The 13334-nt window shown below is 44.2% G+C and overlaps 1 protein-coding gene across 2 annotated transcripts in view; it reads left to right on the forward strand.

Moving 5' to 3' along the window:
* LOC129678014 (signal recognition particle subunit SRP54) overlaps positions 1 to 13334 on the forward strand; it is a 65742-nt gene that overhangs the window by 47048 nt on the left and 5360 nt on the right. Inside the window, exons 1-2 of one of the 2 annotated variants that reach the window (XM_055608690.1) lie at positions 3155 to 3492; positions 8935 to 9108. The exons of the other annotated variant lie outside the window; for it this stretch is intronic. Coding sequence (XP_055464665.1) covers positions 3412 to 3492; positions 8935 to 9108 — 255 coding nt within the window. The 5' untranslated portion in view covers positions 3155 to 3411. Of the gene's footprint in view, positions 1 to 3154; positions 3493 to 8934; positions 9109 to 13334 lie in introns of those variants that run through there. 2 annotated transcript variants of the gene reach the window in all.

The following is a 13334-nucleotide window of genomic DNA, read 5'->3' on the forward strand; positions in this document are numbered from 1 at the left end:
CCAGGCAGTGGCGCATGCCTGTGATCCCAGCACTCACAGAGGCAGAGGCAGGCGGATCGCTGTGAGTTCAAGGCCAGCCTGGTCTACAAATCAAATCCAGGACAGCCAAGGCTACACAGAAAAGCCCTGTCTCTCATTCACCAGAAGGTATCACTTTATGATAAGTCTCCAGTGTCTACCTCAAGAGCTGGGGATCACTTTTCCTTTAAACCAGCTTGCATCACAGTAGCATAATACAATAAAGCAAGAGCTCACCCTTATCTATGATTATTTCTTAAGCAGTCTTCATTGGGAAAATTGTGTCCTTACCACGTTGCTCTATTTGTTTTGAGATGCTCTATACCAGTGTTCAACCTTCCTAATGACCTTAACCATAAAATTATTGTCATTGATACTTCATAACTGTAATTTTGCTAGTATTATGAATCAGAGAAACCCTGTCTCAAAAAAGCAAGACAAAAGAACAAACAAAAAGGTAGAGAGAGAGGCTTGTCCTTAAAAGACACAAAGGAAATAAGATATGATTTCAACCTTTATTTTTATTTCTGGCAAGTTAAGGAATAATCTCAGTTGTTGCCAAATGGTACAAGAAATGGCTGCACATTTTTTATAAAATGATAAAAAATTGGAGGAGCATCTTTAGTTGATAAGTATACCTTGGTTTTATAAATTTTGTAATTACTGCCTTAACAGAAATAGTGTATGAGTTTGCCCTGAGGCAAAGACATTGGTTTTAAAGACAGTAATAGAATCCTTGAAAGACATAGAAGGTCTTGCTATATTACCAGACTGGTCTTGAATTTCTGGGCTCAAAAGACCCTCCTGCCTCATCATTCTACATAGCTGGCACTGCAGATAGGTGCTGTTGTGCCTGGCACTTCTGAGGTTTGAATGCTGGCTCTACTTACTACTTGAGCAAGTTCACCTGTATATCACCTGTAAAAGGTGATTGCTTCAGAGTGACTCTAGGAGAGAAACATCGATACAAGAAAGACCTTCGTATAGTCCCTGGTAAGGGCCTCCATAAATGAAACCACTGTTTTTGTTTAATAGTTTTCTTACGCCTAAAAATTGGCAAATATGTGTTATATTTCTTGTGCATTTCCCCATCCCCATTTTCAGTTGTAGGGCTGAAGATTAAACCTAGACGGTCGCTAGGCAAGTGCTCTACTGCTGAGCTATAGCCCTCAACCTTGTGTATCATATTTGAGAAAATAGATCCACTAAGAAGAATTTCTTCTTAACAGATAGGATAATCTGAAAAATAGCCCCAACTAAATATATGCATGCAGACACAGACAAACACATGGAACTGCAAAAGCCATAAGGAGATTGTGTTTAGTGAATATTCCTGATCTCCAGTTTTTGTTCAGCTTTATTTTCCTAGTTTTACACTGTGGGTAGATCCAATTTTACCTTTACCTTTATAGCTCTGTGTGAACCATTTAAGTTTCAAGAACAAGTTTGTGTGTGTGTGTGTTTTTTTTATTTTTGTCCATGTTACTATATTATAGTTTCCTTAAACAACAATGTGAAAGGACAAATGTCTTGGCATGTAATTTTGTTGCCTACTTTCATTTAGTTATGACAATTTGGAAATGACTATAAATGTTCAAAATAAACCACTAGAATTTCTTCAATATCCTTTTGCTTTATGTTGTTGATTTATAGTATAATAAATTGCTCTTCAACTGTGTGTGTTAAAAATCTACCATTTTTTAAGAAATATTTCCAGTTCATTGAAATATAACTTGCATTTTGAATTTTCAGTAAACACAGTACTTGTAAGCCATGAAAATAATTCTGATTCAGCAGTGAAAATTGTAATTTAATGTTTGTTGCTAATTTGCCAAAAAGCATGCATTTGTAGATGTTTACATTTTAATAATGATGATTGTTGATTGCCCCTCATGCCAGTAAAGAAGGAAAAGTTTTGAATTACATGCAAGTGTAAAACTGTGTTGCTTTTCAGACCCAATTCACAGAACTTAACAACTGGCTCTTTATTTTCAATTTATCAGTTTGGTTTTGATGTTTTGGACTGTTTCAACCCATTGTTTATGCTACCATATCAAATCAGATGTTATAACTTGTTTCCCTCAAGCAAGTTGTTTTGGTTGTATTTATAACTAGTTTTAAAATGAAGACGGTTTGTAAGGAATTGTTCTTTGTGCTTAAAGGTTTTTGGTATTGTTTTCAGATTGTCTTATGGATAGGAAGTGCACGAGATTAAGCAGAGAGTAAGGAACAGAATGAGTGCACTGTAGAAAAGGATCACGCAAGGATGCGGGCTGAGGGCCTGCTGCTGCCATTCTGAGTATGTCATAGCCTTGGGGGATATTTCTGAATTGTGACTGGCATGAAAATTCCATTTAAATCTATCAAATTAGCCAGAATTATAATCCCAGGCCAGGAAGACACTGGTCTTGAGGCCAGCCTGATACACGCGTGTGGAAAGCTGAGAATGAGATGTGGGCTCTTGCTGTGTGTGCCTTTCCTCACAAATGGCACGTGAAATGAGAGCCCGTGGGCGAATTTCGCTTAGTATTCTGGGAAATAGGTATATTTTGTTTATTTTAGGGCCGTGTATTTTTACAAATTCGTCATTTGAGACAGGGTCTCATGTAGCCCAAGTTGGCCTCAATCTAACTATGTATGGAGGTAGCCTCTCGACCCCCAGCCTTTCCCTGGAGTGCTGTGGTTACAGGTATGAACCACTATTCTGGGCTGTATTTTATTTTTTGTCTTTCTCTATTGGTGAAGATGCTCATGTTAATAAAAAGCTGTTTACCAGGAAATGCCCCAACTAGCGTTAATGCCGAAGTCATGTAAGTATATACCTCAGCAGTCCTCAAATACCAGCCACAGCAAGTGGAGTTAGAGAATCCTAAATTCAAGGTCATCTGCTTAATTAAGGGAGTTTTCGATGTCAGCCCGGGCTGCAAGAGACCTGTTTCAAAAAGAAAACCAAGAAGTCTTGTGATTTTTGCGGTTATGGTTTCTTTTAATTTTGTTGAACGCTAGGAAAAATAAAGTTCCAGTCACAGCCCTACGATAAATAATCTCCATTCCCCAGCCCGGGGGTATTTCAAGGGCGTTTACAGCTTCCGAGCCCGCACCTCCTCTCAGCTTCGACGTGGACGCAGCTCTGGTTTCCCCAGCTCGGAAACCGGTGTGTCGGGTCCACCTGGACGCGGCGACGAGGCCCGGCGCCGCTCACGTGAGTCCCCGGGCGGGTGGGCGGTGCCTGCGGTGGCCACGCCACGCCGCGGAAGCGGCGAAGGCCCCGCCCCGCTGCGCGGTCCGGGCGCGCCTCGGCCGGGAGGGTGACTGGGCGCTGCTGCGCGGGCGGTCGGCGGGAGCCTTTCTCCGACCACCTCTGTGGAGCCGCTTCCCTGGCCGGCGCGGACGATGGACCGTGACCCGGGCCGTGCGGCGGCGGGAGGAGCCGAGGCAGCGGCCGCCGCGGCGTTCGGGGACGCGGGACAGCAGGTAGGTTGGCGACGGGAGCAGGCGCTGCCTCCGGTGCAAGTCTCCGCTGGACATCTGGGGGCTCCTTTCCTGTCCCCCTTTTGCCGCGGCGGGCGGGGAGCGGCTCCGAGGCGGGGCGCCGCGGCTTCCGCCGCCCGGGCTTTCCGGGGTGACACTCCAGCCACCGGTTGCCAGCGAGGGAAAACAGGCGTGTCCCGGAAAGGCTGTCCTTAAAGTGGCCGAAAGCCGGGGCTGCGGCCCGAGGCTGCCGGTCTGCGCGGTCGGCCTTGCGGTGGCAGGGGCCGGGCGTTAGTGAATGCATCATGAACATGCCCTGTTCCCCAAGCTCCATCTACTACCACCGGGCCGGGCCCAGACTCGGGAACCCACTCCCGGGCGTAGTCCCCCTACATCAGCTGAGGTCGCCTGCTCTGGACAACCCCTGCCTGAGACTCCTCGTCGTCAGCTCACCTGATTCTCCATTAACGTGTGAGATGAGTGCTATTCCCAGCTCATGGATGAGGCGACCTGCACAGCCCATGTGCTGATGGCAGTTGTGAATCACAAGGAGAGGATGGCAGTAAAATCACCCTGTGATACTAACCTTCCTATGTTTAAATCTTTCTATAGAAACATTTCAACACATAATAAAAAATCACTAAGGGGGCTGGAGAGATGGCTCAGTGGTTAAGAGCACTGTCTGCTCTTCCAGAGGACCCAGGTTCAATTCCCAGCACACTCATGGCCGCTCACAACTGTCTATAACTTCAGTTCCAGGGATTCTGATACCTTTGTATCAGTGCACCGAAAATAAAATTAAATAAATTATTAAACAGTCATTAATGAAGTGTTTCTCTTGTAAGAAATGTGCTTTTTCAGTTGCTTCATTTTTGAAAATAAATAGTTGAATGTCGGTCAAACGCTTCTCCAAAACTACAGGTTCCTAAATTATGATGTGAATGTGATTATATCACTTATAAGTCTAAGCTGTAATGTGCTAACAAAATCTGCTCTCCATATCAGTCTCTGTGGACCCTTACCCCGCCCCTTCTATTTATGTAGAGGGAGTAGCATGTGAAGAGTTCAGGCTGGAAACAGTATGTCACACTTGTAATCCCAGCACCTAGGAGGCTTAAGGTGTGAGCCAGGCCAACCTGGGTGGGCGACCTGTTGCAAATGAAGTGGTTGAGGGGAGATCCTCACTGGTGCCAGCTGGCTTCCACTGCCCCTCAGGAGCACAGCAGCAAGGTGCTTTCCCATTTCTCTCCTGCGGTGACTGCTGCTGTGCTCTCACACTACTTCAGCGTGAATCAATGGCAAGAAAGCGTGTCAATACTCAGACTTGTTATTTCAAGAGTGGCTTCTTGCTTTGGTTTAATAGTAAGTTGTTGTTAACTTTTCCTGGGGAGGCACAGGTAAACGGCCAGCCACCCCCGCTGGGCACCGCATACACACTAAAATACAAGTTCACCATAGTTGATCTGGGTGAGCCATGAGATCACATACTATTACAGAGTCTAGACCAGTTCCTCACAGCGTGGGTGACCCCAAAAAGCTGCACTGCTATCGTGTCCCGACCCGTCGTGAGCGCATCAGCCTTTTACTTCTGTATATAGTCTCGAATTTCCCAAGATCACTTTCAGTTGGGGGAAAGGAAAGACAGCTGGAGTTCCAGATAAGGGTCTCCGAACGCTCCCTTCAGGAGAGCTAACAGCTCCATCTCAGGGTACCGTAGACCTGGCCATGCCTGTATCAGGCTCTAGTTTACAGGGCTCATTCCAAGATGGCGTCTTGTTAGCGAGGAGAGAAGGAGGAGCCAGAGGCCACAGTGGTTTCTTACTTTTGTGTGTACATCCACGTGTGTTTGGGCTCCTGAGGCCGGAAGAGGTGAATGCTTGGTGCTAGAGTGTGAGCAATGGCAAGACACCTGACTTGGATGCTGGGAATTGAACTAAAGTCCCTGGAAGTGTAGCCAGTGCTCTTACATGCTGAGTCCTCTCTCCAACCCCAGTTTTTATAGCATAGTTTTAAAAAAATAAATATTTAAACAATAGAGGCTGTAGATAAAAAGGTAAGCCTCACAGGAATACCCCATGGCCTTTTCTCTGAGTTCCCATTTCACAAATGTCGAAGTATTTCTTCGTATCCATTCCACTGCTTCCTTGTTAACACAAACTCACAGCATCGAGACTATTGGAATTTACCAGTTTTGTAAGTTACATTCCTGAGGGGAAAACACCTCGAGCTCTCTAGGGGTTTGCCCAATTTGAGGAAGAGGTCTGTAAGAAGTCAGTGGAGATCTAGGAGTGGGGAGAGACTGCTGACATCTTAAATTCTTTCTCACACTGTTGAGCAGATAGAGAAACTCCATCCAGGTGTGGGGACTGACACCTGTAACCCTAGCAGGAAATCTGAGGCAGGATTGCTGTGAATTTGAGGCTAGCTTAGGCTACATATTGAATTATGGACTAGCCTTGGCTATAGAAAGAAAGAAAAGAAAGAAGAGGCCGCGCTGAAGTACCATGCAGGCAAGGAGTAGACAGACTCCAGCGTGTTCCCAGTTAGGCCTCTACTAGCCACCTAGGATCCCATGAGACATCTTATGGAGGCTGTTCTGAGTAGACTTTTAACAGAATCTCAGCCTCAGTACTGCTGAAGAGCTCAGTTTCCTCTCTCTCCATTTACTTAGCACTTCTGTGACTAGGCAGAGGTTCCACTGTTACAGTGTGCCAGGAACTGTTGGCCAAAGGATATGCTACTACCTCCTCTGTGTTGCTGAACAACCTGGTCGAGGGTCATGACAGAATAATTCCAGGTGTTGTGTTTATTTGAAAAGAATGCCTGAGTATGTGGGCATCCACAAAAAGATGGTATCTATTAACAACAGATCTTGTAGCTGGGTGTGGTGGCGCACACCTTTGATTCCAGCAACCAGGAGGCAGAGGCAAGAGAATCCTGTGAGTTAAGGCCAACCTGATGTACACCCTGAGTTCTAGGACAGCCAGGACTACATACAAAGAGAGGGAGGGAAGAAGAGACTGATCCTGTCTCAAAAACAAAACAACAAAAAACCCTCAGCTCTCGAGACTCAAGATTTAGAGTCTAGCTAACCATAAAATATAGCTAAATGTTAATGGACATTATATTTCTTACTTGGCCGGTATTAGAAAATTATGTTTTAATAAAATAGTTTTTAATTTATTTATTTTTTTAATAGTTTATTTAACTTTATTCTTTTTGTGTATTGGTGTGAAGGTGTCAGAATCCGTGGAACTGGAGTTACAGACAGTTGTGAGCTGCCATGTGGGTGCTGGGAGTTGAACCCGAGTCCTTTGGAAGAGCAGACAGCGCTCTGAACCACTGAGCCATCTCTCCAGCCCATAGTTTTATTTATAATTGTTGGGCTTTTTGTACCAAGTTATGTTTTTGGTTGTTTTTGCCTCTGTTCACTGCCCCATTTCTGAAGTTTGGGTTATCAGCACACTCATGTCATTAGTTGTCTCTCATAGGCTTGCTACTATCGAGTCTGGTTCACAAGCCGTAAGCCAAGAGCCAGGTCCACGCGTTCATCCATTTCATGCTAAGTTTTATTGGAATCCAGCCACTTCCCTTCATTATACAGTGTCTGTAAGTGGTTTCTCATTCCTGCCTGCATGGCAGAGTTCATTTACTAAAGACACTACCTCAGGGCTGGAGAGATGGCTCAGAGGTTAAGAGCACTGTCTGCTCTTCCAGAGGTCCTGAGTTCAATTCCCAGCAACCACATGGTGGCTCACAACCATTTGAAATGATATCTGGTGCCCTCTTCTGGTATGCAGGTGTACATGCAAACATACATTGTATACATAATAAATAAATCTTAAAAAAAAAAGACACTAGCTCAGCGAGTGGTCCTCAACTTTCCTAATGGTTTCGACCCTTTCATATATTCCTCATGTTGTAGTGACCCCCAACTATAAAGTTATTTTGTTGCTACTTCATGACTATAGTTTTGCTACTGTTATAATGTAGTCTCTGATATGCAGGATATCTGATATGGGACCCTCAAAGGGGTCACAACCCACAGCGAACCACTGATTTCTGGGCTGTAAAACCTGAGATAATTATTACTTGGCCTTTACACAAGCTTTGCTTAAAATGCTAGGCCTAAAATTTGAGATTTACCATGTCCAAAACAATGGCCAACTTTTATTATTATGTTTTGCCTGCATGTATGTCTGTGTACCATGTGTGGTTGGTGCCCACAGAGGCCAGAAGGTGTCAGATTCCCTGGATCTGGGATTTAGGTGGTTGTGAGCCATCATGTGTGTACCGGAACCAAGTCTAGATCCTCTTAAGAGCAGCAAGTGCTAAGCCCTCTCTGAACTCTGCCTTTTCTTTTTTTTTTTTTTTTTTTTTTTTTTTTGTATCAGTTTTAAGATAGGATCTCACTTAGCTCAGGCTGGCCTCAAATTTACTGTGTAGTGGAGGCTGGCCTTGAATTACTGATCCTTCTGGCTCTTCCTCCTAAATGCTGAGATTATAGGCTTGTACTACCACAGCTGTCTAAAATGTTTTACATGAAATCTGATAATTAGAACAAGTCAAATGCCACTGGAAATTGCTACATACTCAAGATATGGTTTTATATTTATGTAGTTTTAGTACTGAAAACAAACAAACAAACAAAAAAACAGGAATCATGTTGTAGACCTTCTCTTTTTTAGATTTTGTTTTGTTTTGTATTTGTTTTTTCGAGACAGGGCTTCTCTGTGTAATAGAGCCTTGGCTGTCCTAGACTCGCTCTGTATGTCAGGCTGGCCTGGAACTCACAGAGGTCTGCCTGCCTCTGCCTCTTGAGTGCTGGGATTAAAGACGTGTGCCAACATGGCTGGCTTTTTTTTTTTTTTTAGATTTTAAAAATTGGAAAAAAAAATCAGGATTAACAGTAAATTTGTGCTAGTCTTTATGTCTTAGGTAGGACAAGTATGACAGCTCGATTTCCCTCGCGGGGACGTGAGGCCAAGACAGGCGGGTCCCGGGCGTGCTGGCCAGCCTGGCTGCTCTCCTTGGAGTTCAGGGCCAATAGAGAGATCCTGTCTTAAAAAAAGCGATGGATGGCACGTCAGTTGTCTTCTGGCTTCCACCTGCCAGGCACACATGTGGTGCACACACATGTTATACAGGCGAAACGCTTGTCCACACACAAAGAAATCTGAAAAAGAAGCTTCTCCCATCTTAAATGCCGTTAGTTGTGCCATGCATTCTCCCCAGGAACCCTTCACCCCTGTGGAGATTCATCGATTTTGGGCACCTTCTTGGCCCTGAAAGGACTTTGGATTTAGGATTCCTGAGGTATATATATATATTTTTTTAATTGCTTAAAGATTTTCCTAGTTGTTTTGATCTTTAAAACAAAACAAACACCTGTTAGATGTACAATGAAAGACTCATTCAAAACTCATTTCCTTAATTTTGATATAGATGAATAATGAGAGAGGCTTTGAGAATGTCGAGCTGGGAGTCATAGGGAAGAAAAAGAAAGTCCCCAGGAGGGTCATCCACTTCGTCAGTGGCGAGACGATGGAGGAGTACAGCACGGACGAGGATGAGGTGGACGGGCTGGAGAAGAAAGACGTGCTGCCTACTGTTGACCCGGTATGCTCCATGCCGACAGTGGCCTTGGCTTGGGGAATGAACGCTCCTTGAGCACTGAATGGAAGGGACCATTTGAAGTTTCAATCAACCACCATCCGTTATGGTCTGGTAGAAACACTTTTGGACAGTATGGACGGAAATATTTCCAACATCTTAATGACCTGACCCAGTTCTGCTTCTTTGCAGCAGAGTTCTCTGTCAGTGTGGATTTGGGTGAGGCTCTGGTGAATCCAGTATTTGAATCCTAGTCTCTTTCAGTTCATGGAAAGGAGTGTCCTTAGCAGTAACAGAGTCCACTGATCTGTTTACAGTTGGCACCTCTGAGAGGTTCTGGTTTCGATGCTGGTCATGGGACAGTGGATTGTGTAAAGTATATGCTAGCGGGGATACACACAGTGAACTAATAAATGTCCCATAATTACCAAGTCTCTCAAAGTGACATAAACAAGGTATAGCCTAGGAACATATTTGAGAATTTAAAAATTGTATTTAATGTAAAACATGCTAATTTTCATAAGGTTTAGCTCAGTAAATTTTTGATTATTAAGAAATCAATTCCAGACTCTTTAGTATAGAAAATATTCAAAGGATTGTACAATATACTCAGAGTAGCCAGACATGCTGAATATTAGTGGTAAGTCATAAAGTAGAAGGATTGTTTGGATAATTTTTTTTAAAGTACTCTGAAGGGATTAGTTATAGCTGTCTTTAAAAATTTTTATATATATCCATGTTTTTAAAAGTCATTTTCATCTGGTGTAGCAGGAGGTCTAGGCAGGAGGATCTAGAGTTCAAGGCCAGCCTCAGCTATATAGCAAGTTTGAGTGTAGACTACATGAGACTCTGTCTCAAAGGAAAAACAAACAAATAAACAAACCACCATTGTCTCAAAAGTTACCTGGTATCTACATAGAAACAAGAGTGGAACACTGTTATAGAAGGCAGGAATTCTAGCCAGGTGGTGTTAGGTGGTGGCACACGCCTTTAATCCTAGTAACTGAGGAGGCAGAGGCAGGAAGATCTCTGAGTTTGAGGCTAGCCTGATCTACAGAGTGAGTTCCTGGACAGCCAGAGTTAAACAGAGAAACCCTGTCCAAAAACAAAAAACAAAACAAAAAACTAAAACAAAAAAAAAAAAAAAGAAAGCATGAATCGTTACCACTTGGGATTCAGTCTTTTTTAAAAAGCTTGGTTGAGCTGGGCAGTGGTGGCAGATCTCTGAGTTGGAGCCCAGCCTGACTTACAAGCTGTCCAGGACATTCTAGGCTACACAGAGAGACTGTCTTGAAGAACCAACAACAAAAAAGCTTGGTTGAACTCCTGCTTTTATGCAAATTCACCTGTTCCATTTAGTAGTGGTTAGTGTATTCACAGAGATACACAGCCATTCCCATAGTCGCGTTTAGCACATTTATGTCGTCTTGAAAAGCTTTAGCTTCGCTTTCTGCCCTCAATGTCCTACCACTAATGCTTCTGCTCATACATGGGTTTCCCTGTTATGAACAGACTCACATTCTTTTTGACTGTCTTCTTTAATTTGGTTTGATGTTTTCAAAGTTCATTCATGTTAGAACATGTGTTAGTGCTTTGTTCCTTTCTATAATAATAGCATACCACGTAATATCCAAATAATGCTTTATTGTGTAATAATACCACATTTTATTCATTCCTTTGTCAGTTAATGTACACTCTGGTTGTTTATACAGTTTGGGTCATATGAATATTGTGCTGTGAATACAGGCTTTTGTGTCACTGTGTTTTTCACATCTTGGGTATGTAGCCCCGAGTGGAGTTACTGGGTCATTTGTCAACTGTTTAAACATTTGAGGGACTTTGCCCATCACTTTTCATGGTGGCTACACCATTTCTCATTTATAAGTTTTTTAACTTTTATTTTTATATATGTGGGTGTTCTGCTTGCCTGAATGCTTCTGTCTCCTGAGTGCTGGGATTTAAGGTGTGTGCCACCACACCCAACAGAGTTAATTCTTAACCTTTATTTTTAAGGTTTTATAGATTTAGCCTGGGCATGGAAAATCCCAAGTTCATGGCCAGCCTAGACATCATAGTTCCTGGCCAGGCTAGGCATAATGAGGGTTGCACATTCAGGTCTTTGGTACTGGTTTTGTTTTGAGACAGCCTGTAGCTCAGGCTTGTCCAGAATTCAAGGTGATCCTCCTGCTTCAGCCTGGTGTGTTCACAGTCTGCAGTAGCCACATCTGTTTTGAGTTAATTTTGTATGTGATATGGGTAAGGTTCAGATGTCATTTTGTCATGTGATCTTCTAGACATCACAGTGTAATGTGAAAAGTCTACTTTCTTTGAGTAGTGTCTTAGTCAGTGTTCTATTGCTGTGCAGAGACACCGTGACCATGACAGCTCTTATAAAGGAAAGCATTTAACTGAGGGCTTGCTTATAGTTTTAGAAGTGTAATCCATTATCATCCTGGTGGGAAGCATGGTGCCACACAGGTAGAAATGGTGCTGGAGAGCTAGCTGAGAGCTTTATCCTGATCCGCAGGGGGAGAGAGAGGGGGAGAGAGGCATACACTTTGAGCTTTTGAAACCTCACACCCCCAGTGACATGCTTTTCCAACATTGCCACACCTTGTAGTCCTTTCAAATGGTGCCAGTCCCTGGAGACCAAGCATTGAGATCTATGAGCAAATGGGGCCATCCTCGTTCAGAGCACCATGCGTGGTGGTGATGCCTTGTGAAGCCCTGTGGCGCTCGAGTATGGCTCTAGTCTGGACGTGAGCCCCCCCAGGCCTCGAAATCTGTTCTTATGCCGGTGCACTTCTTGCTCTCGTCTTCCGCCTTCTGGAGCGCTGAAATGCAGGTGTGGTCTCCTGTGCCCGGAGGAGATTCTGAAGCTGAAAAACGGGAGTCCTCCGCTTGTTCGGGAGTCCTGTGCCTTGTTCTTTTTCTTTTCTTTTTAAAGATTGTCTGTTCTAGTTTGTCACTTTCTGAAGAGAAGACAGCAGAGATCAACAGGTCTGTTTAGGGAAGAGGTTCTCAACCTGTGGCTGTGACCCCCCCCCCAAGGGGTCACATATCAGATACGCTGCATATTTATAGCAGCAGCAAAATTACAGCTGAGAGCTAGCAACAAAATCATTTTATGGTTAGGGGTCACCACAACATGAGGAACTGAAAGGGCCGAAGCATTAGGAAGGTAGAGAGCCACTAGGTTAGTGAGGATCGCCCTATTAACCAGAGTTGTGTGGTCTTGAGAGGGTAGACAGACACGTTTTTGGAGGACCAGAGCATTTGGGGGTATACCTGTAAAGGAAAGCCTTGGAGACCCCAGCATAGTCCCAGGTGAGTGCTTCTGAGGCAGTGTGGTGGCAGGGATAATGGGGTGCTGACATGGCTCTCTGAGCCACGTGAGCCACCTGTGAGTCTGTCTGCCTCAGCAACACCCATCCAAATAACGGGCCAAGAAGTGCCTTCTGTGCTGTTGTGGGGTGACGACAGGTGCTAGCCATCGCCCCAGCCGGAGCAGGGGTCTTTGGTAGCCCTCACTTGAGAGTCAGCAGAAACAGCTTCAGGAGAACTGTCCAGGGAGACCATCTGTGTGCTTTGCTTTGTCTGTGTGCAGAGGTGTAGGTGTGAGTGCCACTGCACCTGGGTGTGAGCATGTGTGGAGGCAAAGGCCACCTCCCGCCCTCCGGAGCTACCACCCTTGTTGGATAGGATTTTCCACTGGCATCTAGAGCTTGTCAATTAGGTGGCTGTCTGGCCAGCAAGCCCCACAGGGTCCCCTGTGCTAGAATTACAAGCACACACTGCACAGCCAGTTCTTTTCTAAATGGTCCTTACTCATACCACCCCAACATTTTACAAAAATTTCACACTGTATGTTTAAGAAATTGCCCCAGGCATGGTGGCACATGCCTTTAATCCCAGCTCAGGACATAGAGAGGCAGGTGGATCTCAGTGAGCTCAAGGTCAGCCTGGTGTACATAATGAGTTCCAGGACAGTGGCCAGGGTCATGTACAAAGACCTTGTTTCAAAAACCAAAAAGACTGGGGTCTTTAGTGAATATTTCTGGGCATGATGTTGTATGCTCTTATGAGGCAAAGGCAGGTGGATCTCTGTGAGTTGGAGGCCACCCTGGTCTACATAGTGAGTTCTAGGACAGCTAGAGCTTCCCAGTGAGACCCTGCCTCAAAATAAATAAATAAATAAATAAATAAATAAATAAATAAATAAATAAATAAAT

This window comes from Psammomys obesus, unplaced genomic scaffold (assembly GCF_907164565.1).
Source record: "Psammomys obesus unplaced genomic scaffold, mPsaObe1.curated_primary_1811, whole genome shotgun sequence".
Taxonomy (NCBI): Eukaryota; Metazoa; Chordata; class Mammalia; order Rodentia; family Muridae; genus Psammomys; species Psammomys obesus.